Below are 25,734 nucleotides of genomic sequence, written 5' to 3'. Positions count from 1 at the left end.
TGACCAAATACAATGTTTTAATTTTGTAGTTCAATCAAACTAAAAGATAGATATTCCTACTAATTTGGAGACAATTTAGTTATTTTTTACCTACTAAAAACTAAATTGGAGATAATTTAGCTACCTATTCTAATTAGGACTTTAATTATATTTGTGATTAATTAAATAACTAATTAGTTAATGACTATGAAACATTTATTTAGTAGTAAACTGAAAATGATTATTCAGGAAATTTGTCTTTTCCCTCCATCCGTGCTTTTTAGATATAGTGTATTTTTTTTTTATTAAAGACGGTAATTGACTCTTTAGAGTCTCAATTGTTAGTTTTTTAATTACCGAGACGTGGTTCGAACCCACAATCTCTCGATGCACTTAGAGATACTTTAGCCATTCAAGTTAGGCCCACATTGGCGATATAGTATAGATAATAACAATTAAGAAGAGACCTCAATGAAGGTAATTATTGTTTATGCCATCGGAATATAACAAAATTTGGTAATGTCTTTGAAGAATGAAAGAGTTTGAATGTGGAGTTCAATTACCTTAAGCTTGTAACCTTAGTGATTTGTTGTTGATAAATTTGAACAAAAAAAAATTTCTGATAGCAAGGAAGAAAGTGAAACAGTGGTGATAGTGTCCTACTCGCTAATTGAGACAGATCACAGAAGTACCTCTTTAAAATTGCTTTTTTACTGGATTTTGCAATTTTCACAAAGCCATCTAATATAACCAGGGCATGAAAATAGAGTCCTGCAACTTTATGTTTTAGATCAGAATAAGAATTTTAATATAGCCATAACATCTAAATTTTACGCTTTTAAAATATTTTTAATATTTATAACTTAATGACAGACTATTTTGGTAATTTTGATTTTCCCCCTCCCCCCTCCCCTTCACACACACCATTGAAAATTAGAGTTGCACTTAAATTTATATTTTTAATTTAAATTAAACATAATACACTTTTGAATTATGTAAAAATTATTAAAGACTAATACTGTAATTTTACCGGTTTTCCTTGATATAAAAAGAGGGAGAAAAAAAAACACCGTGTCAATTAGCAACAGGAAGGAACAGAAGGCTTGGGCAAGCTTAAACACCCAAATAGTTGAAAGAAAAAAAAATACTCCTATTTGGTAGAACTGCAAGAAAAGAAGCCACCTATCGGTAATGAATAATTTTGTTTTCCAAAGATTTGAAGTTTTCTTTAAAATCGTAGTGTAAATTTCAGTTTCATTGTAAAATAAATGGAGGAGGAATGATCTTTATTCTAGTTTAAGTTGATTTTTTTTGAACGGAGGATTAAGCTTAAGCTGGAAACTTTATCTGTTTTTGTTAAATTTAGTTGAGATTTTACGGAAAGCCTTGATTATCAGAGTTAAATCGTTTCTAGTACATCAGGAGAGTTAAATCTGTCCTAATTGTTGCTGTAGTCAGTAGTTTTGATAGAAATTGCCTTGTATTGTTTCAGGGTCTTGATTTTTTTGCACACTTAACATAGAAATTGCCTTGTAGATTGAACTGTTTTGTTTTGTTAATGTCCAATTCCAAAAGTTTTAGTTTCGGTTTACAAACTGACGATTTTTGGTACATAAAGCAACAAAAAAGTTCCTCAAATTCATACTTGTTATTCTATTTTATCACATACCGCAATATGATTTCTCCATAACTTCTGGATGAACAATAGTGTGTCAAAGGTTTGCATTGTACTTTTTATTTGAATTCTTCTGGAATGACTTTCCTTTTGATTGTATTAATATCAGGTAAAACTATGTCAGTATTAAGTTTAGATGCAACCACATCGAAAGGAAGATGGTGTCCGTGCCATATCGGTGAGCTACCTGTCGAACTATTGCTCATGATTGTAAGCCGTATATCTGCTCTTGATTACATCTATGCCCGAGTTGTTTGTAAATGTTGGCGTTCAGCTTTCGCTAAGTGCTTAGAGACAGAAGTATCACAAAGCAAATTTTGTAAATGGCTCCCATTTTTTCTGATCTTGAAAGCTGGGCATCAGGAAAGGCCTGCGGGACAGTTATGTGCAGAAAAACCAATTCTTTACACGACCGGCAAGTTCGGAGATTTGTCAACAAATCGTGTCTACACCACCGGTGCAGAAGAGCTTAATGGAACTCGAGTCCTTCTAGCAAGATATGGATGGCTACTCTTATTTTCATCTGAAGAGAAATCTAAATCGTTGTTCTTTTTTAATCCATTTTCTAGGGCTAGAATTTCCCTACCCTATTTAAATGTGCATGAATTAGATTGTTCTATATTTGACATTTCATTGTCGCCCACATCACGGAACTGTATGATATTTGCAATATGGCGTCACTCGAACATGTTTAAGTTTGGTCTTTGTAACCACGAAGATGAATCATGGACCATAAAGCTTTACAGTTTGGAGTCTAAAAGTCACGTAGTCAATACGGTTCTTGTGAATGGAATTTGGTATTGCTTGCATGAAAATGGCGATTTTAGCAGTTTCAATTGTGTTACAAGGAGCATGATGTTCTTGGGTCAACCAGATGGAATGCCAGATATGTGGCACGAAACATATAAACATGTATCATATGTAATTAGACGCGGGGAGCAAGTGTTTTTGCGAGTTCATTGCTGCTTCCCTTATGAGATCGCATTAAAAGATCCGCTAGAAGCGTCAATTGTTTCGGTTTTCACAGCCTACAAGGAAGAGGCATTGTTTCGCTCTGATGTGAAGGGAGCAATGATTCAATTTCAGGATGTGTTAGTGGCGGATTCCTTCAGCAGTGATGCATGGTGCGGCATGAGCAATTCAGATGGCATTGTAACATTTGGTTGGCACAACTTTATTAGCAGTATCAAGTTGAATTCGCATTCTCTTAGATTACCCTGTTCACCCATCTTATGGTTTCACCCAACGTGGGTTGATTCTTCTCACCACTTCACCTGGAAATTGTGAAACTATAGTCCTATTCTATAGTATGCTATCAAATAATATTATAATCACTCATCGAACATCTTATTTTGTAGATTATTTTTTATCAATCCTTTTGGAAAAAGAAACTCCCGAGTCATATTTTGATGAGATAATTAGGATAAATACTCCTATTTTTAAATAATATGATTTTCTACCTCAATAAAAAAAAAAGTCAAAGAAAATTTCACTCTTTTAATGTCTATAATTTTATACTCTAATATATGTTTATATTATAGGTCTAATGTCTTAAAAAACTCCGACCTTTTAGCCCCTTTTCAATCATACCCTGACGTTGAAAATTTGTCAATTTTACCCTATTTTGCATTTTTGTGTTTCAATTATACCCTGAAAAATTAATTTAACGTCTTTTTCGTTTGGAAATTTGTTTAAAACATTCTCCATGTCTAGCATATATTAATTATACGTTTTTAAAATTTATTTAAATTTAGTTAAATTAATTAAGAATTTAAGTTAGTGTTAATATGATTATGGGTTTTAGTTAGTTTTTAAAAATAAAGGACTTATTTGTACTTTTTTGAATAAAAAAGAATTTAATTTCATGTTTAAACTTAGTTAATTGAATGATTTCATTATTTAAGTTAAAAAATTAACAAAAATTAAAAAATTGGGGTACAATTGAAAACGGAAAATTCAAAATTGAGTAAAATTGACAAATTTTCAACGTCGGGGTGAAATTGAAAAAAAAATTAAAAGTGAGGGTTTTCTGAGTGATTAGGCCTATATTATAATTACCTAACTTTTTTTTTTTACTTTAAGCATATTATTTTTTACACTAAAGTGACTATTGTCACTTTTTTTCTCGCTCTTCTTCTCTGTTTGTTTCTTTCCGCCATTTTTCTTTTTCTTTATTTCTTCATTTTTGTTCCCTTCTTCTTCGTCATTCTTTCATCGTTCCGCCGTCATTATGCCGTCCCTCCTGCCGTTCTTTAATATTTGATTTTAGCGATTTTTTTAATTTATGGTGATTTTTTTAATTTATGTTAATTTTCAGATCTAAACAAATTATTCTTTAATTTTTTCATTTTAGATTCAAAAAATATGCATTAAAAACAACTGTCTGATAATATTTCTCTCGAGTCTACTAACGATGCCGATGGAGATCCCTGGTGTGGCTGTAAATAAATGGGGTATGACCAATTTTTGCATCACGAGGTCAACTTTTGTGAAGTTACATAGATTTACGGTGGCTTATGGTTTCGACCATATTTATACAAGAATGTTAGTCGGTAAATTATGTTGATATAAACTAGGGTAACATGTCTGGAAATAGTTTCAAGTTACAAATTACAATACCTATGCTTAAATATATTATCCTAGTTTATAGCGCTGGTTCTCTTTGTAAATTATCTTTGCTATCTGCTAATGATACCGTCTAATCCTTCAATACTAGTTGTGTAATTCAGGTTCTTACTTAATATGCACAAACTGGATTTAGTAGACGTTTAGCAAATATATTAATTCATGTTGAGCAAGCATGTTTGTATGTGAAAGGCATATCAAATCACGTTGAACAAAAAAAATGAAAATTTCAAACAAATTTTAGTATCTCATAAGATTATATTATTTGCATCATGCAATACATTTATGTACTATGGTGTTACGAATCAACTGCAAACATCAATCCTTCAATTTAGTCGATGTGAAGTCATGATTATGGAGAATATTTTACACCATCAGCAAGATAAGAATTAAACATTCTATTAAAACCCGAGTTTCGGAATTCTCTTTCAACGCATACCCACGATGAGCTGGTCACATTTTCTGATCAACTTAGTAAATCTAGAATCATCCTGAGCTAAAGATAGACCCTTTCCAAGTGCTGTTTTGGTAGTATGATATTCTTCAAGCTTAATACAGGCAATACTGCAGGAAAACATTATACAACTAAACTGAATTAATTATTGAACTCATTCTTATATGAATAAGGAATGAAAAAAATATTAATAACAAACATACCCTTTACACAAAAATGCCTTAGCCATTGAAGGATCCAATTCAAATGCACTGTTAATAGGCTTAATGGCAAAAAAAAACCCAAATCTTTACGGCTTGTTGCAATTATATCCAAACCTTTTAATTTTTGCAATAATATCCAAATTGTATTATTTTGTTGCAATAATATCCAAATTGCACTTTTTATGTGATTTTTTTTGAGTTTTTTGCCATTTTTGGAGACTTTTACTATATTATTATAGGAAAATGCTATTTAACCCACCATTTTGTACCTCCTTCATTGTCCCTACTTACGTGGCATCATTTAATTCGTCCAATTCCCCTCCAAAAGTGTATATCTCAAAAAACAACTTTTAATGCATCCACTAGTTTATTGCCACGTTAGGTGGGTTAAAAAGGTGGGTTAAAAATGAGGGTTATATAGCATTACTCATTATTATATACCAAAAAATAATAATAGCCTAATATCTTAATTGAAAACAACAAGTTTAGCCATCAATTTGACTATTATTGCTACAAATAATGCAATTTGGATATTATTGCAAAAAAAAAAAATGCAATTTGGAAATTATTGCAAAAATTAAAAGATTTGGATATAATTACAACAAGTTGCAAAGGTTTGAGTTTTTTCTACCATTAGGTCTTGTTAATATCGGCGACAGCCTCTACACTCATTTTACAACAATTTAAACATATTAAAATGTATGAAACCCACATCGGAAAGATTGAAACATGCATATAGAACATCAAGAAAGTTAAACCAAAAACTGAAAAAAAGGCTATTTACCAGTCAGCAAAAAGGTAAGGGTGGTGGGTTCCAAATCGAGAACTTTAGAGTACAAATCAATGGCTAGTTCGAAATCATCATCAATGCCCTCGAGATCCTGGACTATGTTGTGGACTGTTCTTCATATAGAAATTGCGTGGAACCATCCTAGGATCCATTGCTATCTGTACCCTAAACCCTAAACTCAAACTTTGACGGGTTGTTATAATTTTATCTAAAATTATGAATTTTTATAATAATAGCTTAATTTCAATATTTTTAGCCAATTTTTTTCCAATCAATTTAATTTATTCATAATTTAATTTAATTTATTTTATCAAAATGTAATTTATGTAAAATTTGTTTGATATAAGTATTGACTAATTATATAAAATATAATAATAAAATTAATAAATAATTTAAATATAACTATTTTTATTTATAGATAGATTACTTAAAGCTATATGAAAATTATTTGAATCAAGAGCACTATTTTATTTTGGTTGAAAATACAAAATTAATTTATTTCTACATATTTATTTTAGGAAAGATGGATAAGTCCGACTCTCAAACTTGTGTCTCCCTAACAAAAAAATTACTTTTAAATTTTTAATTAATTAGATCCCAAAAATGTATCTCTTGGTTAAATAAATTATTTTATCTTTTTAGTTAATTAGATTCTTAAATTTGTGTTTCGAGGTCAAATAAGTCATGCACTTAAAATATACATATTAGGAGTTATTTGAACTTGAGACGTAAGTTTTGGGATCTCAAAATTAAAAGTGACCTATTTGATTCCGAAGTATAAGTTTATAAATTTAATTGACTAAAAAAAATTAAAAATACTTATTTGATCCCGAGATACAATTCGAGAGCTAGATTGACCATTTGCTTATATGTATTTTTTACTTTAAAGAAACAGATTTTTTAACGGAGTTAATAGTATCATCCTTTTTATACCATTTTTGATGAGCCGCTATCCACCTCAGGAGTCTAAATATTCATAGACTCCGACCACAAGGGCCAATATGTACCTTTTTTTTAATGAAGAGTGGGGACGTCCATCACATATGTTTTTGGATATAATATTTTTATTTCTAATTATATTTGACATGATATTTTTGTTTGATTTTTTATACCTTTTCAGAATGATTATTGTATGAACTTGGAACACGTTTTAAACTTCTTAAACAAAACTTATAATCTCAACATTTCAGACTCTACCAAAATGACATTACATGATGCACCTAAAGATTTTAAATTAATTTTCTGATTTCAATATGACTCTTTTAAACAGTACTGCCCAATTTTGACATCTCAAGAACAAAAAGCATATCTCTTCGTATTAAAGAAACCCAAATATCTGTGTTTTCTATTCTATTGCTTAATATAGTTAATTTACAACAGAATAAACGAAAACGAGCAACTTAATATAATTAAAGATTCTACATTTTGATGTTGTGATTCGATGATGAACGTGCATTGCATTAGAACTCCCATTTTTTAACTTCCATGCCGTCCGGAGGGCTGCCTTCTATTTTCTTGGAACCCACTTCTTTCCAGTCAGTTGACAGCACTGTGCCACTTGATTCTACCTGTACAATTTGCACCAATCAACTTTACTTTACCATTGTTGTGAAATTAAGCGCAACGGTAATAAATTGAGAAAATATAAATAGATAACAAAACAAAAGAACCCAAAATCTTTATGTGGTTCGGCAAATTGCTTACGTTGAAGGAATGAGTTATTCAGTAATATTAAACGAAGATTATAAAAGAATGATAGAGATTCAAATCTAATATCAAAAATTGGTTTTTAAACTTGATAAGGAGCTAGAAATTCTGTTCAAAAAGGCTTAAAGAATTTTTTTTTATATAGAACGAATAACACGAGGCGCAGTTTACTTGAACAGAAAGACAAGACTGTTAAAAAAACCCAGATGTTATGGAACTTACAAAGGACTTCATCATAGCCCTCCTCATGTCTTCATCAGCGTCTTGGTAAATGCCCCGGAACAGCTTATTCAAAGCTGCATCACCATCTAGCTTCTCATCTTTTTCCTGAAACCCGGACACATTATAGCATCAATTATCAAAACCTAAATGTTAAAATCTGAACTCTCAAGTGTATCTGGGAACTGAAATTTATATATTGTTTAACAAACCTCCTCCTTTACTTCAGCTTCCAGCTTATCCCAGTCTTTTCCCCTGGTTTTCGACGATGGGTATGAAGGCCTTTGAGATGCAACTGGATAGTAATAAAAATGAAGGCTGATTAGCAATAGATTATTCGGAGTGTAATAAAATGCCGTTTGCCCGCAACTTATAATTTGTGAGTTTGTAACTATCAAAGGAAGATTCGTATCAATGACTTTTAATTCGAATCGAATTGTTTCCAGTTTTAAGGGAAACAACTTCTAGTGAATGTAATTAATTCAGTGAGCCATGTTGCTAATGTATAAATCCAAAAACTCGTAAATGTGATTATGTGAATACTTTTTGTTTACCTGATGGCACATTAATTTTCTGAGTGACAGCTATGTCCTTGTTATATTCAAGAGATGTCCAGTTGATAGCTTCAGCTTTAGCTAGACGGATTTCAATCTTGGTTGACAAAACTTGATATCGGCTTTTATCAGGCAATATCTGTTTCTCAAAAGCCAGTGCAATTGTTTAGTTATTCAGAATTCTAGAATTTAAAAAAATATTGTAGAAGAAAATAACTGGGTTAACAAAAAGTATGATATTGTTTTACTAATCCAAAATTCACAGCTTCGAACCCCGTATAATGGTTTCAAAATGTACTTCCTAAGCCATAGAAGGGGAAAAGGAGAAAGCTCAAAAGAAAACTAACAAATGTTCATGAAGAGAACAAACATCGAGTCAATAATCTAAGCAAATTAGCCATGTCATATTTGAGCACTGAGCAGACAACAAACTTTGAAGTCTCTAAGTAAAATCTTATACAAACAAAATGTGCAGGCATGAAAAACTAAAAACATACTTTTGCAAACAATCGAGATTGAAAATGATATGAATCTTCACCCCGAACATCAACAGTAACACTCAACTGCAAAATCAAAGGCATCATATAGAACTTATTAGTAGCCTTAGTAGAAGATAGTTAGCACATTAGCTAGAGGGTAAAAAGGAAAGCACTTTTTTTCATGTATAATAAGAAATTTAGAAAAAAAACTAAATCTTCATTAGAAAGCAAACACACAATTTGTTCACCAATATCAACTGTGACATTCTCTGCTGGTATGCCCTTTGCAAATATTGTAATGACGACTTCCTCTGGTTTCTGGTAGTATTCATGTCTGTTAAATAAACAATTGTCATTTATACAGCCGAAATAGGAAATTAGACAGAAAAAGCAAAATGAATAAATAGCTGTTGGCTGAAATTTAGCTCGCTTCTTAAAAAGACTGCCAATTAAACTAGCATTCACATTTAACATACTAGCAACAAAAAACCACAAATTTAAAGGTAAAAGATAGTATTGCAATTCAAACGCAAGCAAAGGCACAATTTATAGTTTAATCAAATTATCAACAGGGTAACAATGTATATTAGCTTTTATCTTGTTTAAAACAAGAGTGACATTAGGCAATTGCGGTAAGTACAGAATGTTATTTTCTTGTTCACTTTAATTTGAAACTACTACAACATTTAAGTAAATTGGAAACAATTACAAGCATTATAGAATGTTATTTTCTTCGAAATTGACTGGATCCATCACAGACCCCTCACACTTAAGATCTACTATCCATGAATTGTGGAAGTCACTTATGTAAGATGGGTATATGATGGAGTCGATCTAGGTAAGAGCTGATTCTACTTGTACTTATTACCCAATAGCATTTACAGACAAATTAATGTATCAATAAACCTGTATTTTGGCTTTGCTGAGGGGAATGTGCCAAGCTGAGGAGAACTGACAGATAAAGGTGCAACACTCGGCGGAGCACTTGGAGTTAAAGGCTTGCTTAGATCATTATACTCCTCTGAAAACAAATCAAAGTTCATTCATCATATGAACCAGCTAATAACAAACAACCTTAGAACATGCGCAGCTAAGAATCAACAGCAAACATCAATCCTTCAATTTTGTCGATGCGAAATCACGATTATGAAGAATATTTTACCCTCAGCAAGATAAGAATTAAACACTCTAAGAAAACCCGAGTTCCGGAATTATCTTTCAACACAAACTACATACCCGCGATGAGCTGGTCACATTCTTTGATCAACTTAGTAAATCTTGAGTCATCCTGAGCTAAAGATAGACCCTTTTCAAGCGCTTTCTTGGCAGTATGATATTCTTCAAGCTTAATACAGGCAATACTGCAAAAATAACATTACAAAACTCTACTGAATTAATCATTGAACTCATTCCAATATGTATAAGGAATGAAAAAATATTAATAACAAACACACCCTTTACGCAAAAATGCCTTAGCCATCAAAGGATCCAGTTCAATTGCCTTGTTAGTATCAGCAACAGCCTCTACACTCATTTTACAACAATTTAAACATATTAAAACGAAGCCCACATCAAAAAGACTGAAAATTGCTATAAAAACATTAATAAAAGTAACCAAAAACTGAAAAAAGGATGCTTACCTGTGAAATTGTTGAGTTTGATATTAGCCTGAGCTCTGTCAGCGAAAAAGTTGGGGTTGGTGGGTTCTAAATCGAGAGCTTTAGAGTATAAATCAATGGCTAGTTGGAAATCATCATCTATGATTGCTTCTTTGGCATTTTCTGCTAGCTCCTCGGCCATTGTTGATTAAAATCAATTATAAAAAAAAGAAAAAGCTTTTGTGTCTATGGAGAGTGGTGGTGGCGATGGAGGGAATTAACAAAATAAAGAAAAAACCGTTCCTGTGTTTGGATAGAGCTTAGAGTTTCAAAAATTAAACCCATTCGAGCTTTAACTCACGGGCTCCAGCTCGGCCCATTTATTGCCCCTGATGATTGGCTTCTAAATGAGTAAATGTTCAGTGTTCTAATTCTGCTAGCCTGCTCTTGATCACTAATCGAATGCCCTTGTAGTATGTATTGATTGTTTTAATTGTTTGATGCAAAATGATTGAAACCGTAATCATGATTCATACATCAAAACACTTTTCTTGATGATCATTTGTGCCCTAAAAGGGTCAAAAGTTGAACACAAGAAAATTTTAATGTTCAAGCCATAAATAATGAGAAAGCTCTAGAGTTGGTTTCTTCTTTTGTACAACCTAGTTAGAAGTTAATAATTACCTTAATTTTTTGATTCCAAGGCGCAAATGAGTTGGTAAGACGCTCTCTTAATTTAAGTGAGGTCGCGGATTCAAACCGTACCTATATATGCAGCCGTTTAAAATTTGGGGTCAGAAATTTGCCTCCCACAAAAGACCTACCGGACTCGAGTGGGGATTAGTCTGAATGTGGAAGGTTTAAACGTGCCGTTTTATAATTTGAAACCCGTTCAAAACACCTCATGGTCATACCAACCAAATAATTACCTTAATTTATATAACTTATGTATACATGTGCGTATATTTATAGTAGTAGTTTCGCATTACGTGCTATGCACGTGGCTCGTAACGTGACTCGTCAATGACCATATTAGTGAATTTATTATAATTATATCAATTTTTTATTTATAATTAATATTAAATTAGTTAAGAATTTTTATAAAAGTAAATATAATATATTCGGTTATTAAATTTTTCCCATACTGAATTTATTCTTCTTTTGGTTTTATAATAACCATAAATTAAATAATTAACTTAATTTTATTAATAATATCTTTAAAAATAATAAGATAAAAATTTAATAAATTTTTTCCATACTGAATTTATTCTTCTTTGATTTTATAATAACCATAATTAAATAATTAACTTAATTTTATTAATAATATCTTTAAAAATAATAAGATAGAAATTTAAATAATAATATACTAACTAAATACAGTATTTTAATTTTGTAATTCAATCAAACTAAAAGATAGACATTCCTACTAATTTGGAGACAATTTAATTATTTTTTACATACTAAAAACTAAATTGGAGATAATTTAGCTATCTATTTTAATTAGGACTTTAATTATAATAATGATTAATTATTTATTAGTTAATTTTCATGCCGTCAAAGTGTTTGCCTTGACTTCGCTCATGGTTAGAAACATTATTCATTTTATTTATATGGATTACATTGCTATAGTAATTAAAAAGCGCTCTCCAACTTCATGTGCCATAACAATTGTATCCTCCATATATATTTTATTTCCTATCTATCCACATACTAGCCAGAATCAATAAAAAAAAACCACTCTATATATTATGAAATTAACATATTACAATTTGATTGAAACTAAATCTTAAGACACAGCCCTTAACGAGAAAAAAATGTTTTAATATACACTTAACGATTTTCATAATTTTCAATGACATTGTAAATTTGATAATGTCAATACAGTTGCATTAGAGTGAAGATATCTAACAAAATACTAAGAGTTATAACTATATTAAGTAGTTGGCAGATTACATTAATTTCATGAGACTGTGTACATATATATCAATCTTTTATAGTATTCATTTCTTTTATTTTTTTCCAGTGATATATATTATCCAAATAGCAATTATCTTAATATTTTATGTTTAATTCTATTTAACATTTATCGTATTTTGAAATAAATTCTAGAGTAGAATTCATTTAGAATGAATAATAGAATTTATATAAATAAAATTCTTTTCAAATGAAATAAAACGAATTGAATATTAATAATTTTTGAAAACATAAATTTAATTTTTTTTTTATTTTAATGACACGAATGTTATTATTGTCATTAAAAAATTCCATTAATCAAAACTTAAAACAAATTTTCCAAACAGAATAACAAGTGAATTATATAATAAATCAAATACATATATTATAGATTTTTAAATGAATTTAATGGTTTCATTTTGCAACAAAAGGTATTTGATAAATATAAATCTAAGAGGATATTATATTTTAGTGGTATAGAAGCGTGTGTATACTGATAAGTTATATTGATGTGCTGTTGTAAGTTGATGTTCTTTAGTCGTCCTGGCTTCATCATCATGCATCCACCAATTCAATTGAAACACGAAAGGCAGCAAAAATGAAAAAATTAAGACAAAATTAGTATTTTATAACTTAGACCTCTTTGAGATATATATATATATATATATAAACAGCTTAATACGTGAATTTGGCTAATTAAACAATTTATTTTATTCAAAATTAACTCTACTCTTTTTTACTAGACAAATTAAGTAATAAGTCCATATAAATAATATAAATCGGATCAAATACATTTTAAATATAATTATTTTAATTTATAAAATTAACGGACTAATTGGACTGCTAATTTCTTTAAGTACATATCTATGAAAATGATTAAAGTTATAGAAATATAAAACAGACAGAAATTACAAAAATAATTGCAAGTTATTTAAAAAGAGTATATTAACTCTTTTAATTATTATTTTTTGCCATATGAGTCCTTAATATTTTTAAATGGTACAAGTAAACTCTTATGTTCGAAAAAATCAAATAAATAACGAAAAATGTGAGGGATTAAGTGTCAAAAAGTTAAAATAAACTAAAAGCGTCTAAGTGCTCGTTAGGATCCTTTTGCACCATTAAAAATATTGAGTTCTCAAGTGGTAAAAAAAACTTAAAATTTATGTGCTTTTTATGAATTGCTTAAAGAGTTTTTTTTTTTTAATACATTTGCCTCTAGAATATTTTGCCAAAAATTAACTATAAAGGGAAAATGATAAGCTGAGATATGGGAACTAGATTACAAGAGTTTGCTTTATAGACAAAATTGGCAAACCATGCAAATTCACATGCTCCATTTATTTATTTCTGTTTATAAAAGATAATGGAGCAAGCAAATTTATGAGTTTCTAATGAACTAAATATATATTAGGAGATGATAAACAATCAACTAAAAATGAAGTATTACCAACATGCTAATCTCATCAATCATACCTAACAAGTTAGGCTAAGGAAGGAAAAGTTAGCTCCCATGTGGTTGGTGATATATTTATCAGTTTATGCTTTGCATGCATGAATGAGTTTCAAAATCGAATAATGGTCAAGCAATGAGCAAGTTGATTATTGTACTTAGGCCAATGATGATCATCCGTTAAACTTCAATACCAATTAAGCAGAACAAAATGACGTTTAATAAATTAATATATCCAAAACTATATGGTAAAATTGGTAAATATATTATACAAAACAAATTGCATCAGTTTGGTGTGATAATTTTAATTTGTTGCAATTATACATTTTAATCACTTAACTTATTTTAATGACAATTTAGTCCATAATTAGAAGAAAAAAAACTCATAAATTTTCAAAAACTAATCTATCTAACTGACTAATATCGACCAAAATATTTATGTTTTTGTCAAAAATAATAATGTTATTATAAAAAACAAATCAAACATGATGAATTTATTATGAAATATTTGCATTTTATATATTTTTATCAATTAGACCCTTTATCATTTTATTTTGTTGTTTGGATATATAATTGACACAATTATAAAATTATAGGACCAAACTGATATATATATTAATTCATTTTGCCAATATATTATGTTATATCACACACAATCAATAGTATGGGTTAATTAATGGAATAGCTAGCAATTAACATGACCAAATACAAATGATGGTTTATTATCTAAATGACGTTGAGGAGTGGGTATAGTAATTAATATATAGTATGTATCTTATTCTTTTTGATAATGTATAATATTTGTGACCCAAATTTCTATTTTTGAAAATCACTTGTATAATTTTCTCACGCTATCTCCATTCCTGAATGTCATCTTCAGTTATATGTCTTTCACAAAATTCCCCAAATTGTATCAGCTTCTTTAATATTTGAACATGTGGCTATTTCTACTTCTACGTACGTACCTTCTACTTCAAATGCATGACTCTATAAATACCACCACGTCCATGCAACCTATGGCACATCAAATACATACTAATTAATTAATTGATAATTTATAACTAGCTATGGAAAAAATTAAAACTGTAGTTATGTATTGGGTTCTTGTTTTTTGTTGTGTTTTGGCTAGTGAAGGTGAAGGTGAAGGTGGGCTAGCCATTGGAAATATAGAGTTGAACTCTTTAGCTTCTACTGGCTATGGAGATGCTCTTGCCAAAGCTATCATATTTTATGACGGCCAACGCTCCGGGAAGTTGCCGGCTAATCAGCAAGCAAAATGGCGGGGAGATTCCGGTCTTTTGGATGGCAGGCCTGAAAATGTAAGACTATTATCCACCATGTATAATTTTAAACTTTATGTCGTGATTAGTAGTTTTTTGCGTTTACTAAACTATAAATCTTTTATATATATATATATATATATATATATATATATATATATATATATATATATATATATATATATATATATATATATATATATATATATATATATATATCCGTTAGCATCATCTTATTTTATTATATTTTGGTAACTGAATTTTTATTTTTACATCAACAAGAAGCTACCGTAATAATTCAGATCAAAAATTACTTATGTGGCCATATATACGTTCATTTTCATTGCCATATCAATAAAAAAATTGACTTATATTGCTATAGTAATATTTTGTTGATGGAAAAATGAAAGTTTAGTTACTAAAATATAGCAAATAAATTGATGGTAGCCGTTTCATAAAACATCCATAGTTCAGTAATCATAAAACCTTTTTCCGGGATAGTCGAATTAAAATCAGTAATAAATTCTAATTAAACAAGTAAACTAAATCATTAATTATTATTTTTTAATTCAATAAAGGCACATGTTAAATTATGAATAGTACAATCATAATGTTACATAGTGAATTATCTAAAAAGAAAGGTGATTTAAAGGTTAATGTTAATACTAGTGTGGTGAATTTTTTGGCAGGTGAATTTGGTTGGAGGTTATTATGATGCTGGTGATAATGTAAAATTTACATGGCCAATGTCATATACTATTACCTTGTTAAGTTTGGCAGCAACTGAATACACAAAGGGGATATCTTCAGTAAATCAGCTTCCTAATCTTCAACGTGCAATTCGATGGGGTTCTGATTACCTCATAAAATGTCACACTTCATCCACCACATTTTACACTCAGGTCAATAATTTCAAACTTTTTCGAGTTCTATGTTTCGATGTTTTATTTTATTTTATTTTATTCACAAATGTTATTTTGAACCATGAAATTATATATTTATAAGCTATTTTTTAAAAAATGTTCTTTATGTATTGCGGTTTTGATCTGTTTTAGCGTTTTCATTTCCGTAGCTATTATTGAATTTATATGTGAAGATATAGTTGATTATGCATGCAGGTTGGAGATGGAAATGGTGACCATCAATGTTGGGAACGTCCTGAAGATATGGACACTCCAAGAACACTTTATAAGATAACTCAGAATTCACCTGGAACTGAGGCTGCAGCTGAAGCTGCAGCTGCTCTTGCTGCTGCTTCTATTGTGTTCAAGACTGTTGACTCTACCTACTCCGCCAATTTATTAAGCCATGCAAAATCAGTAAGTCATAATTAATAAGGAAAAATGATAAATTTATATATAAACAACTTTTATCAAATTGATAAATATATACTGAAAAAATACAATTCATAATTTAAGTTATTTTTACAGTAAATTAGTCAATTTTTAGAGAATTATTTCATTAACTTTTCTATAATGATAAAAATATGTTAATAATAACATGCAATTTTTTCTAAAATTATAGATAATTTCTTAAATTATAGATAAGTTTATACAAAGATAAATTGAGTGATTAAAGCATTTATTTTTATCAAGCTGTCAATTACTTTTATTCCGGATACATTTAACGAATGTACTAACTTTGAATATACAAAGATTCATTTTTCTTTATAATTTCCCAATCCCATTAGTATTTAGCATCTGTCTTGCTAATTAATATGTTTTGCAGCTGTTTGAATTTGCAGACAATTACAGAGGATCTTTTAAAGATTCTTGCCCTTTCTACTGCTCCTACTCAGGATTTCAGGTGAAAATAAACATTTTTTTATTGAAGAAAATGAGAAGCCCATAAAACTATATAAAAAAAAGCTACTTAATTTTAAAAATTTATCATGCTAAAAAATAAAAATGTTTTCACTTTTTATGCTTTTATCTTTGCCAATAAAAAATATATTATAAATTCATTTGAAATACTTTAAAGATATATTGCTGATATGTCTCTAAACCAGAGGATACTAAGTGAAATATCTATAGGTAAAATGATTTATTTTTAAAATGTTCCTATTAAAGTTTGACCGATTTTCGGCAATTTTTATGATATTACTTGAAGAAAAATTGTCTAAGAATGTTAATTATAGCTTATTTGTTTCTAATTTATGAGCTGATAGTTTTGTGAATTAATTCTTGAAAAGGATGAGTTGTTATGGGGTGCAACTTTGCTATACAAGGCAACTAGAGATAACAAGTACCTAAACTATGTATCCAATAATCAAGGTTGGAGTCAGGCTGTGAATGAGTTTAGTTGGGATAATAAATTTGCTGGTGTTCAGACTTTACTAGCTAAGGTATTGCCACAAAATATCAAATTCTAATTAATCTATATCAAATAAGTACTTATTAAGTCGTACATTTTGCGTTTCGTTCTTATTTTCAAGACGGTTATAAAACTCTAAAATATTACGTTAATAATCTGTTTTTGTAAAAATATTATTTCCCAGGAATTCTATGCTGGAAAGACAAATCTGGCAAAGTTTAAGACCGACGCGGAGTCATTTGTTTGTGCATTGGTGCCTGGAAGTAGCTCTGTGCAGATCAGAACAACTCCTGGTACACCTAGTTAATTAAATTTCTAAATTTTAATTTCTATGATAGGTAAAATTTGCTGACGACCATATTTGTATGGTTGAGTTTAATCAGGTGGGCTTTTGTACACCAGAGATAGCTCAAATTTGCAGTATGTCACAAGTGCTTCAATGCTGCTATTAATTCACTCCAAAACCTTGTCAACATATCGTATCAATGGAGTCCAATGTGGCTCTGCACATTTCTCTCCATCTCAAATTAGAGCCTTTGCAAAATCACAGGTAGTTGCAGTGGTGCAGCCCTAACTTTTACTTGGGATATACACTTTTTGTTGGATTATTTTTCACTTTTTTGAAAAATAAGTCGTTTGGTCCCTTTAATTTTTTCCCTCCCTTATTAGAAACAAATATATTATCCAAATTGTTCGGTCCCTTTAATTTTTTTCTTATGGTGCAATATAATATTATACCAAAAAAGATAAAAGGTCTTAAAAATCATAATCTTTAAATTTTTTTTCAATTGCATCCCAACATTAAAAACCTGTCAATTTTAATTTATATCGTATTGTTCGCATAATTTTTTTGTCCTAATTGGATTAAATTATACATATATATGTTGATATAATAAGCAATGCAAAATGATAAATAACTTGTTAATTTTTGACCAGGTGGACTATATACTCGGTAACAACCCGATGAAGATGTCATATATGGTCGGGTATGGAAGCAAGTACCCAACCCAATTGCACCACAGAGGTGCATCCATTCCGTCGATCAAAGTTCAGCCGGCAAAAGTTGGATGCAACGACGGATACTCAAACTATTACAACGTAAACAAACCAAACCCGAATACACATGTGGGTGCAGTTGTCGGAGGTCCTGATTCTAATGACCAGTACAGAGATTTAAGATCCGAGTATTCTCGGGCCGAACCCACCACTTATATGAACGCCGCCTTCATCGGTTCAGTCGCCGCTCTTTTGACGCCATCTGAAAATATTAATGGATTTCCGCCTGAGAATGAGGGTTCAAGTTTGGTTTATCAGATATAACAAATTAGTATAAGTTATTTATTAGCAACGAATTAAATAATTATGTTATTTCTTGGATTGGATGATTAATAAAGCAGTGTAAAACATCTTGTAATATTATTTGGTCGTATTATTTACAAAATTTTATGATATATACAGTTGGAATTATTTTCAGCCGGAAAATGATGATGTTTCTAACCATGAGCGAAGTCATAAGTATTTTAAAAGATAAATAAAGTTTATATCAATCATAAAAATGAATAATACATTATCTAAAAAAAGTATAGTTAAAAAAATCAAAGACATGTAATTTATTGTTTGTGACAGCCATCGGTCTCTCAATGTCTCTCCTAAAATGTAATCGGAATGTAAAAAATCGGTGATAAAAATTTTGCAGTTTAAAAAAGGGAAAATTCTCTAGATTGGCTTATGAGAAATTTATGGACCAAACTAATTAAATACTAGCAAAATGTTAAATGAAAAAAAATTATTTAAAATTTGTAGCATTTTAAGGATTTAAAAGAGGGGAAATTCTTACTTAGATGGTCCATAAAAAAATTCATGGAACTAATCAATTAGATGTTAGAAAAATTATGATACGAAAAAAATTTATATTAAATTTTCTAATATTTTATTGAGTAGGTTTCGGTAAAATTCATGAATCAGATCTAGATAATAAAAGAGTACACAAAAGAGAACTTTTTTTTTATTTTTACTCTAACAAAATACTACATCAAAATGATGTGAATAATACAGTTAAATGCTATTTTATTATTTTATGAATTCCGTCTACGGTAATAGATATATACATAAGAATTTAACCTTTTAAGTGACGTATGGTCAAAAGATACGGTCAAACAACGAGAACGGGGGAGAAATATTATGTGGCAACATAGATCCCTAGATATATGCCAGGCGGCAGAGCTAAGTCACTGCCAAAGCCAGACTGATGCGCCATGTCATAAGAAACATGCGCCACGTCATAGGTAGCGTGCCATATCACACAGAATAATCAAGGCTGTGCCATGTCATTAGAGAGAAATGTCAAACGCAGGGCCATGTCACTAGCCAGGAATTAACCGGGCCGCTTTACCCGAATCTACCGTTTAGCACCTGTGTCGCTAGAAAGAAATGTACAGGTGGCAATGACACGTCAAGGAATGGATTTTATATTACTATACATAATCAAATAAAGTTATTATATTCAAGAAAAATATATTACTATATAGATATCATTTTCAGCTCACAGAAGTGGCGTAGAGGGTAGTGAAATTACGAGAGATTCTTAAGTAAACTTAGTCTACCACGTCATCCATAGACTAACCTATCACATTTTGACACGTCATTAAAATTATGGCACTATTGTAATTTTGTTCATTACTTGTTTACACCTTTGGATAGTAATATTATAATAGTGTCATTATTTTAATGACGTGTCAAAATATGATAGGTCAGTCTACAGATGACGTGATGAACTGAGTCTACCTAAGAATTTCTCGTGAAATTACATCACAAAAATTGACAAAAAGATTCAAGTTGATAGCTTATTCTCAATAAATTATAATCAAAATTTGAAATGAAAAAGTCCCTTTTAACCATTTCTTGCCCTAATAAAAAGGAAGACTAGATTCATTGCTCTATATATAATATACTACTGTCTGAAATATTATTACCAACTATACGCTATATAAATTGACTTGATTAATTTCTAAGCACACTATCTTATACCGTAGATGACAACATTACGTCTTTAAAATTGATTAAACTCGGGTTACCGGGAGGTCGTATGAGAGCTATATGATCACAAATCATTTAATCCCGGCTGAAAAAAGTCCTAATTCCGCCATAGAGATTGCCATCGATAAACTTTAACTTTCAAGACTATAATGTTTATGGGAAATTGTTAAGTTTCCTAGCTAAATGGAGTGCTTCATTTATTTTCTTAATCAATTTGATTCATACAATTGAAGTAGTAATTCTTCAAAATACCACAATATCTTACTCTTATCTGATTCCTAAAGCAACACATCTCTTCGAAGATGGACTATACACAAAACAAAAGTTTACAAACTTACAATACAAAAATGTTGGAACTAATTCAAAAGATTATGATTATATTGTACTATGCTCAGCTAGCTATAACATTACATTTTGATGAATAATCCTTAGTTAATTAAGGAGCAATATCTGAAAACTGATGATCAAAAAACATTCCTTCAAAATCCTCTATGCTTGGAAACAAGTCGTCGCTAAAGATTATATCTGGCATCACAATTTCCTCTTTGCCTACATATTTAATATCCCCCATAACTTGTTCATATTCTTCTTCTTCTTCTTCATTTTTTATCCTAACATTTTGCACCAACGTATTATCCGAACTTTTGTCGTCTTTGATAGTTGACGAGTTGGGTTCGTTGCATTTGGATTGTTTGGTCATGGAAGATTTGATTCTGGTGCTGCCAGCAAGAGAATTTCTGCGAGTTGGATGAGCATGGCTATGCTCAGCAGTGTAGGTTACTATGAAAGTTGAGGGATCTGTACTGTTTCTTTCTACTTGCTTTCTTGCCAAACATCCTTTTAAACTGCTGCATCTGTAGTAACTCCTGCAAATTTTTTGTTCAGCAAAGAATGATTAAAGAATGTAAAGAGTTTTGTAACATAACAGGAGCAATACCATGGAATCTTTCCGCGGTTACTGAACTATATAGGCTTTTTATAGAACGGTTACCATTGTTTTATCGGGGGTTATTGACATAAATGGTACCAAACCTTTGGACCTTGTATCAAAATGGTACCAAATCTTTAATTTGTATCTTTTTGGTACCCAACTTTCTATCATTTGTTTCAGATTGGTTTTTCTTTACAAATTCACGTCATTTTTAATGACGTGGCGATCAGAAAAAATAATTTTTTATTTATTTTTACCACATCAGATGCCATATCACATGACACATGCCATAATTTGGTGGATCGCCCTTCTCTTTCGCCTCTCCCAATCATTAAAAATGGCCGCAATTTGTTAAAAAAACTAATTTGAAACAAATAATGAAAAGTTGGGTATCAAAAAGATACAAATTAAAGGTTTGGTACCATTTTGATACAAGGTCCAAAGGTTTGGTACCATTTATGTCAATAACCCTTTTATCGGATTTGTCATAATTTCTTTTTTAATAACATAATTTTTATTTTTACATCAATAACACATTACTATAGCAGTTCATGCCAAAAATTGCTTACAAATCAACATACATGTTGGATAACCATATAAATTTATATTGTCAGATAAGTAAATTTTGTCATGAATTGCTGTAGTAATTAATTTCTTTTTGATGTTCAGTTATTAAAATGTCAGAAATGAATCTTATAGTTCAATAACCGCAAAATATATCAATCTAAATTCTTCAAAATGAAATATAAGTAGGGTTTTATTACCTTGGATAAGGAGATCCTTTGATAGGTTTTTGCCCATATTTTCTCCAAGCCCACATATCACAAGCTAGACCATCAGCTTTAACATGTTTAACCTCCCTTTTCTGTTGATTCTTCCTACTGCAAATCATTAATTACAAGCAAATCGTAAGTTTAATAAACTCAACAAATACAAGCACGAACTTAAATCAGTACTAAACATATTTTTATATATATACCTCCTCTTTGATTTGACCGTTACAGAAGTGCCATCACAACTAAAGTTTACCGGAACATCAGCATGATCAGACGGTCGAAAACCTTTCCTCTGCAGTTTTTCAGGCTCTTTAACCTCGACACATCCCGTAAGTTGCTGATTAGGGTAAAATGGCTTGCAAACTTCTTTCTGATCCAAATCATTATTACTCACAAATCCAAAGAAATCCGGAAAATTCAAAAACTGATCATAATCATTAATATTATTATTATTATTATTATTGATCATCAAAGCTTCACTACTGCATGATCCTCTTCTGACTACAGCTTGAAGATCCCAGTCTTCCATGAAAGTAAACTCAGCCATCAATAGTGTGTAGACACAGAAACAAGGAAGGCGCTGACTTTTTGGCTTGAGTTAGGGGCAATGAAATGAGTGAGAGAGAGAGGAATAATATGAGAGATGATAAATAAATAAGAGCGGGTTTTTTTTATATATATAATAATGGAGAAGAAGACCATTTCAAAAGCTGCTGTTGTGTAAGTCTGATCCTTTTTCATATAAACTGGTTTTTTCTCTTTTTGATGGTTTTGCATTTCCATTGACTTTATAAAAATGTCAAAATTATTAGTATTTTTTATTGACCAATAATTTGGAGCTATTGTCCATAACCCTGAAAACTAATCAAGCTCTCATTAATTAGTTGGTTATGCTAACTCTCCATTATTTCTTTTATAAAAGTAAACAATTTCAAATCAACAAAGACATTTTGATTGATGGATTTAAATTTATTGTTTGATAAACAATACTATATTATAAGAATTGTATTTTTTTTTATTTAAAATCTCACCTTCTAAGTGGGAAATTTGATATTCATTTTTTTTAAATTCGGCGAATTATTTCAAAATGTTATCATTTTAAAATTATTCTCATAATTTCATAAAAACTATATTCAAACTAAAGGATAAATTTAAAAAGAAAAACAAATGATGCAAAAATAATAATGTAAATCAGTAAATGTGGATAACTTATTTTCTCTTTTTAAATTTTATTTAGTAAATCCGCCTACCAAGAGGCTCTCATTATGGAGGCCGGGAGATTTTATATAAAACTGAAAGCAATTATTTATTTTTCTTTTTTTATTATTGGCGTTTATGAGAGATATAAGATTTATGATTTTAACAGAATATTACTCTATATTTATATATAATTCATTGGCGAAAACAATTATTTGTTGATCATGTACAAGCGATGTTAATTAAGCCTATACACAGGGACTTCAGTCTTCACCAATTAATATCTTTGTTTTAGTCTGTTTTTGGAGTATCAAAATAATGGCGAAGATATGATTAATTTATGCTTATACCTACTCCTAGATAATACAAAGAAAAAAGAAAGGAGAGTTATATGGATATAATAATTTTCAGGATCATTTTCATGTTATTTTATTTTGATCATAATATTTTAATAAATAACTTAAACATATAATGGGTAGTTTTTTAAAAATAATTATGTCAAATTGAGTCCATGTGGCTACAACCTTATATTTACCCCTATATCAATGAAGCATTTAAAATTTTCCAGTAGCTAAATTTTAATTTTGGTGTAAGAATAAAATTACGTTGTTCCATGAGGTGATATGATTCGATTTATACATAAACTCAATCTAATATGAAATCACTAATAAAATCTGTTACTATTTGTTAATTAATTATGAACTTTTACTATATAAATCAAATTTGTGACTAAAATAAAATAATATAAAAGTTTGGTGATGCAAAAAATTTAATACCAAAAGTTACATTGCAAAAAGACTTCATCTACGTGGATAGAAATCAAATTTGTGAACTTTAATACCAAAATTTAATACCAAAAATTTATGAACTTTACTATATAAATCAAATTTGTGCTAGAATTGTGGATAGAAAACTTCATTTTGCCAAAAAAAAAAACAAAGTTAAAGGAAAAACAATCCAAACAAAACTCCCATAAAAATAAAATTACATGGAAAACAATCTCACTAGGAAAATGGTAATTAGATGATAATTTTAATTAGGCCTAATGGTAAAAAAAAACCAAACCTTTACGATTTGTTGTAATTATATCCAAACTTTTTAATTTTTGCAATAATATCCAAATTGCATTTTTTTTGTTGCAATAATATCCAATTGCATTTTTTGTAGTAATAATAGTCAAATTGATGGCTAAACTTGTTGTTTTCAATTAAGATATTATGCTATTATTATGTTTTGATGTATAATAATATAGTAAAAGTCCCTAAAAGATGGCAAAAAACTCAAAAAAAATTCACATAAAAAGTACAATTTGGATATTATTGCAATAAAATAATGCAATTTGGATATTATTGCAAAAATTAAAAAGTTTGGATATAATTGCAATAAGTCGTAAAGGTTTGGATTTTTTTTTGCTATCGAGCTTTTTAATTATCGATATAGTATAGCACTAGTGTAATTTAGTGTTCAAATTGCAAAGTCGTGTGGGCTTTCATCTACAATTATATCAATTACATAGATTGCAGAATGTGCCATAATTGGTCCCTACTCACTCATCGATCATGCCCTAAAGGAATATATATTAGGGCTTACCTATAAGACTACGTACTACTGCATACCCCAATTGCTCATAAACATGACCGCCACTTCCCCACTTGGAAACCTTATCTGTAATCTTATTTACTTAATTCATATATTTGCATGATACTCCACATTATCAAAAATTGCTCCATAAGCAACTCTTCCAAAGATTATTTGATTATTTTTGCAAGAAATCAATCGACTCCTTGCTACTAGTATTGTAAACTCTTACTTTATATTATTCGGTATATATGAAATTTTCCAACAGTCTCTTGTCCCATAAATGCAACTGAATCTGAACTATCCTAAAACTTCTTGCTTTTCTTATTAAGGTTCAAGATAGGCTAGGAATGTTTAAGGTTAAACCTTTTAATTCTCTAATTCCAAATAAAATTTTCATGGACTCTGAGAATATATTGTATCAAATAAAAAAAATTAATGTATTTATTATATTTTTAGAATGTTAATTAAATCTACTTATAATTTGTAAGTTTTTAAATTTCATTCAGTATCTTTTTGATTTGTCAAATATATCAATGATCTTTAAGTAAGGTCGGCCTTAGATAAAATGAGGCCCTATGATTAACAATATATTAATTATATACCACATACATTTAAAATTAATAATTCTATCTGTCATTTTCACCTGTCCAATTAAGCTTATTTATCGCTTTATTTATTTTGTTTCTATATTATCTGTACATATATCAATTTTTTTAAATAGAATTAAAAAGAAATATTGACTCATTTTAGATGAAATACTTGAAAAAAAATTCGTTGTTAATTTTTTAACCATTAAAATAGCTATAAATTAATGGTGGCAATTTCTAACACATCCTTATACTTTTTAATCATAATTTAATATTTCGGTTTTTTTGTAAAATCTCATTTAATAATAATTAGGGTTATTAATTAAAAAAACACAATATTATGC

The 25,734-nt window shown here is 29.6% G+C and overlaps 4 protein-coding genes across 4 annotated transcripts; 2 read left to right on the top strand and 2 right to left on the bottom strand.

Annotated features, from left to right (window-relative positions):
- Window positions 1–1,067: 1,067 nt before the first annotated feature.
- On the top strand, window positions 1,068–2,981 carry LOC126676613 (F-box/kelch-repeat protein At1g57790-like). The gene is made up of 2 exons (XM_050370846.2): window positions 1,068–1,167; window positions 1,764–2,981. Exon 2 carries the CDS (start codon window positions 1,772–1,774, stop codon window positions 2,939–2,941), a length of 1,170 nt encoding a protein of 389 aa, XP_050226803.1. The 5' UTR covers window positions 1,068–1,167; window positions 1,764–1,771; the 3' UTR covers window positions 2,942–2,981.
- A 4,040-nt stretch (window positions 2,982–7,021) lies between these two features.
- LOC126679575 (protein SGT1 homolog B-like) lies at window positions 7,022–10,662 on the bottom strand. Its single transcript, XM_050374625.2, has 10 exons — window positions 10,326–10,662; window positions 10,140–10,209; window positions 9,922–10,046; window positions 9,592–9,706; window positions 8,923–9,019; window positions 8,704–8,769; window positions 8,207–8,345; window positions 7,865–7,947; window positions 7,656–7,760; window positions 7,022–7,294 (listed from the first exon to the last, which is right to left on the bottom strand). Exons 1-10 carry the CDS (start codon window positions 10,483–10,485, stop codon window positions 7,187–7,189), a joined length of 1,068 nt encoding a protein of 355 aa, XP_050230582.1. The 5' UTR covers window positions 10,486–10,662; the 3' UTR covers window positions 7,022–7,186.
- A 4,058-nt stretch (window positions 10,663–14,720) lies between these two features.
- LOC126676298 (endoglucanase 18-like) lies at window positions 14,721–18,735 on the top strand. Its single transcript, XM_050370472.1, has 8 exons — window positions 14,721–15,008; window positions 15,659–15,871; window positions 16,088–16,288; window positions 16,698–16,775; window positions 17,161–17,313; window positions 17,467–17,575; window positions 17,666–17,832; window positions 18,219–18,735. The coding sequence occupies exons 1-8, from the start codon at window positions 14,757–14,759 to the stop codon at window positions 18,600–18,602; spliced, it is 1,557 nt and encodes a 518-aa protein (XP_050226429.1). The 5' UTR covers window positions 14,721–14,756; the 3' UTR covers window positions 18,603–18,735.
- A 1,858-nt stretch (window positions 18,736–20,593) lies between these two features.
- LOC126676299 (probable WRKY transcription factor 29) lies at window positions 20,594–22,678 on the bottom strand. The gene is made up of 3 exons (XM_050370474.2): window positions 22,229–22,678; window positions 22,014–22,130; window positions 20,594–21,184 (listed from the first exon to the last, which is right to left on the bottom strand). Exons 1-3 carry the CDS (start codon window positions 22,570–22,572, stop codon window positions 20,755–20,757), a joined length of 891 nt encoding a protein of 296 aa, XP_050226431.1. The 5' UTR covers window positions 22,573–22,678; the 3' UTR covers window positions 20,594–20,754.
- Between the last annotated feature and the right edge of the window lie 3,056 nt (window positions 22,679–25,734).

The sequence above is a fragment of the Mercurialis annua genome, linkage group LG4 (genome assembly GCF_937616625.2).
Source record: "Mercurialis annua linkage group LG4, ddMerAnnu1.2, whole genome shotgun sequence".
Taxonomy (NCBI): Eukaryota; Viridiplantae; Streptophyta; class Magnoliopsida; order Malpighiales; family Euphorbiaceae; genus Mercurialis; species Mercurialis annua.
This window is presented reverse-complemented; position numbering and strand designations above follow the sequence as displayed.

Coding starts and splice junctions, on each gene's coding strand:
- LOC126676613 (XM_050370846.2), top strand. CDS start 1,772: ATGTCAGTATTAAGTTTAGATGCAACCACATCGAAAGGAAGATGGTGT.
- LOC126679575 (XM_050374625.2), bottom strand. CDS start 10,485: ATGGCCGAGGAGCTAGCAGAAAATGCCAAAGAAGCAATCATAGATGAT. Junction 8,770..8,922: donor TTGATATTGGTGAACAAATT/GTGTGTTTGCTT, acceptor TTGATTTTGCAG/TTGAGTGTTACTGTTGATGT. Junction 7,295..7,655: donor GGGCTATGATGAAGTCCTTT/GTAAGTTCCATA, acceptor CAAATTGTACAG/GTAGAATCAAGTGGCACAGT.
- LOC126676298 (XM_050370472.1), top strand. CDS start 14,757: ATGGAAAAAATTAAAACTGTAGTTATGTATTGGGTTCTTGTTTTTTGT. Junction 15,009..15,658: donor TGGATGGCAGGCCTGAAAAT/GTAAGACTATTA, acceptor ATTTTTTGGCAG/GTGAATTTGGTTGGAGGTTA. Junction 17,314..17,466: donor TTCAGACTTTACTAGCTAAG/GTATTGCCACAA, acceptor ATTATTTCCCAG/GAATTCTATGCTGGAAAGAC.
- LOC126676299 (XM_050370474.2), bottom strand. CDS start 22,572: ATGGCTGAGTTTACTTTCATGGAAGACTGGGATCTTCAAGCTGTAGTC. Junction 22,131..22,228: donor ACGGTCAAATCAAAGAGGAG/GTATATATATAA, acceptor AATGATTTGCAG/TAGGAAGAATCAACAGAAAA. Junction 21,185..22,013: donor AAAGGATCTCCTTATCCAAG/GTAATAAAACCC, acceptor AAAAATTTGCAG/GAGTTACTACAGATGCAGCA.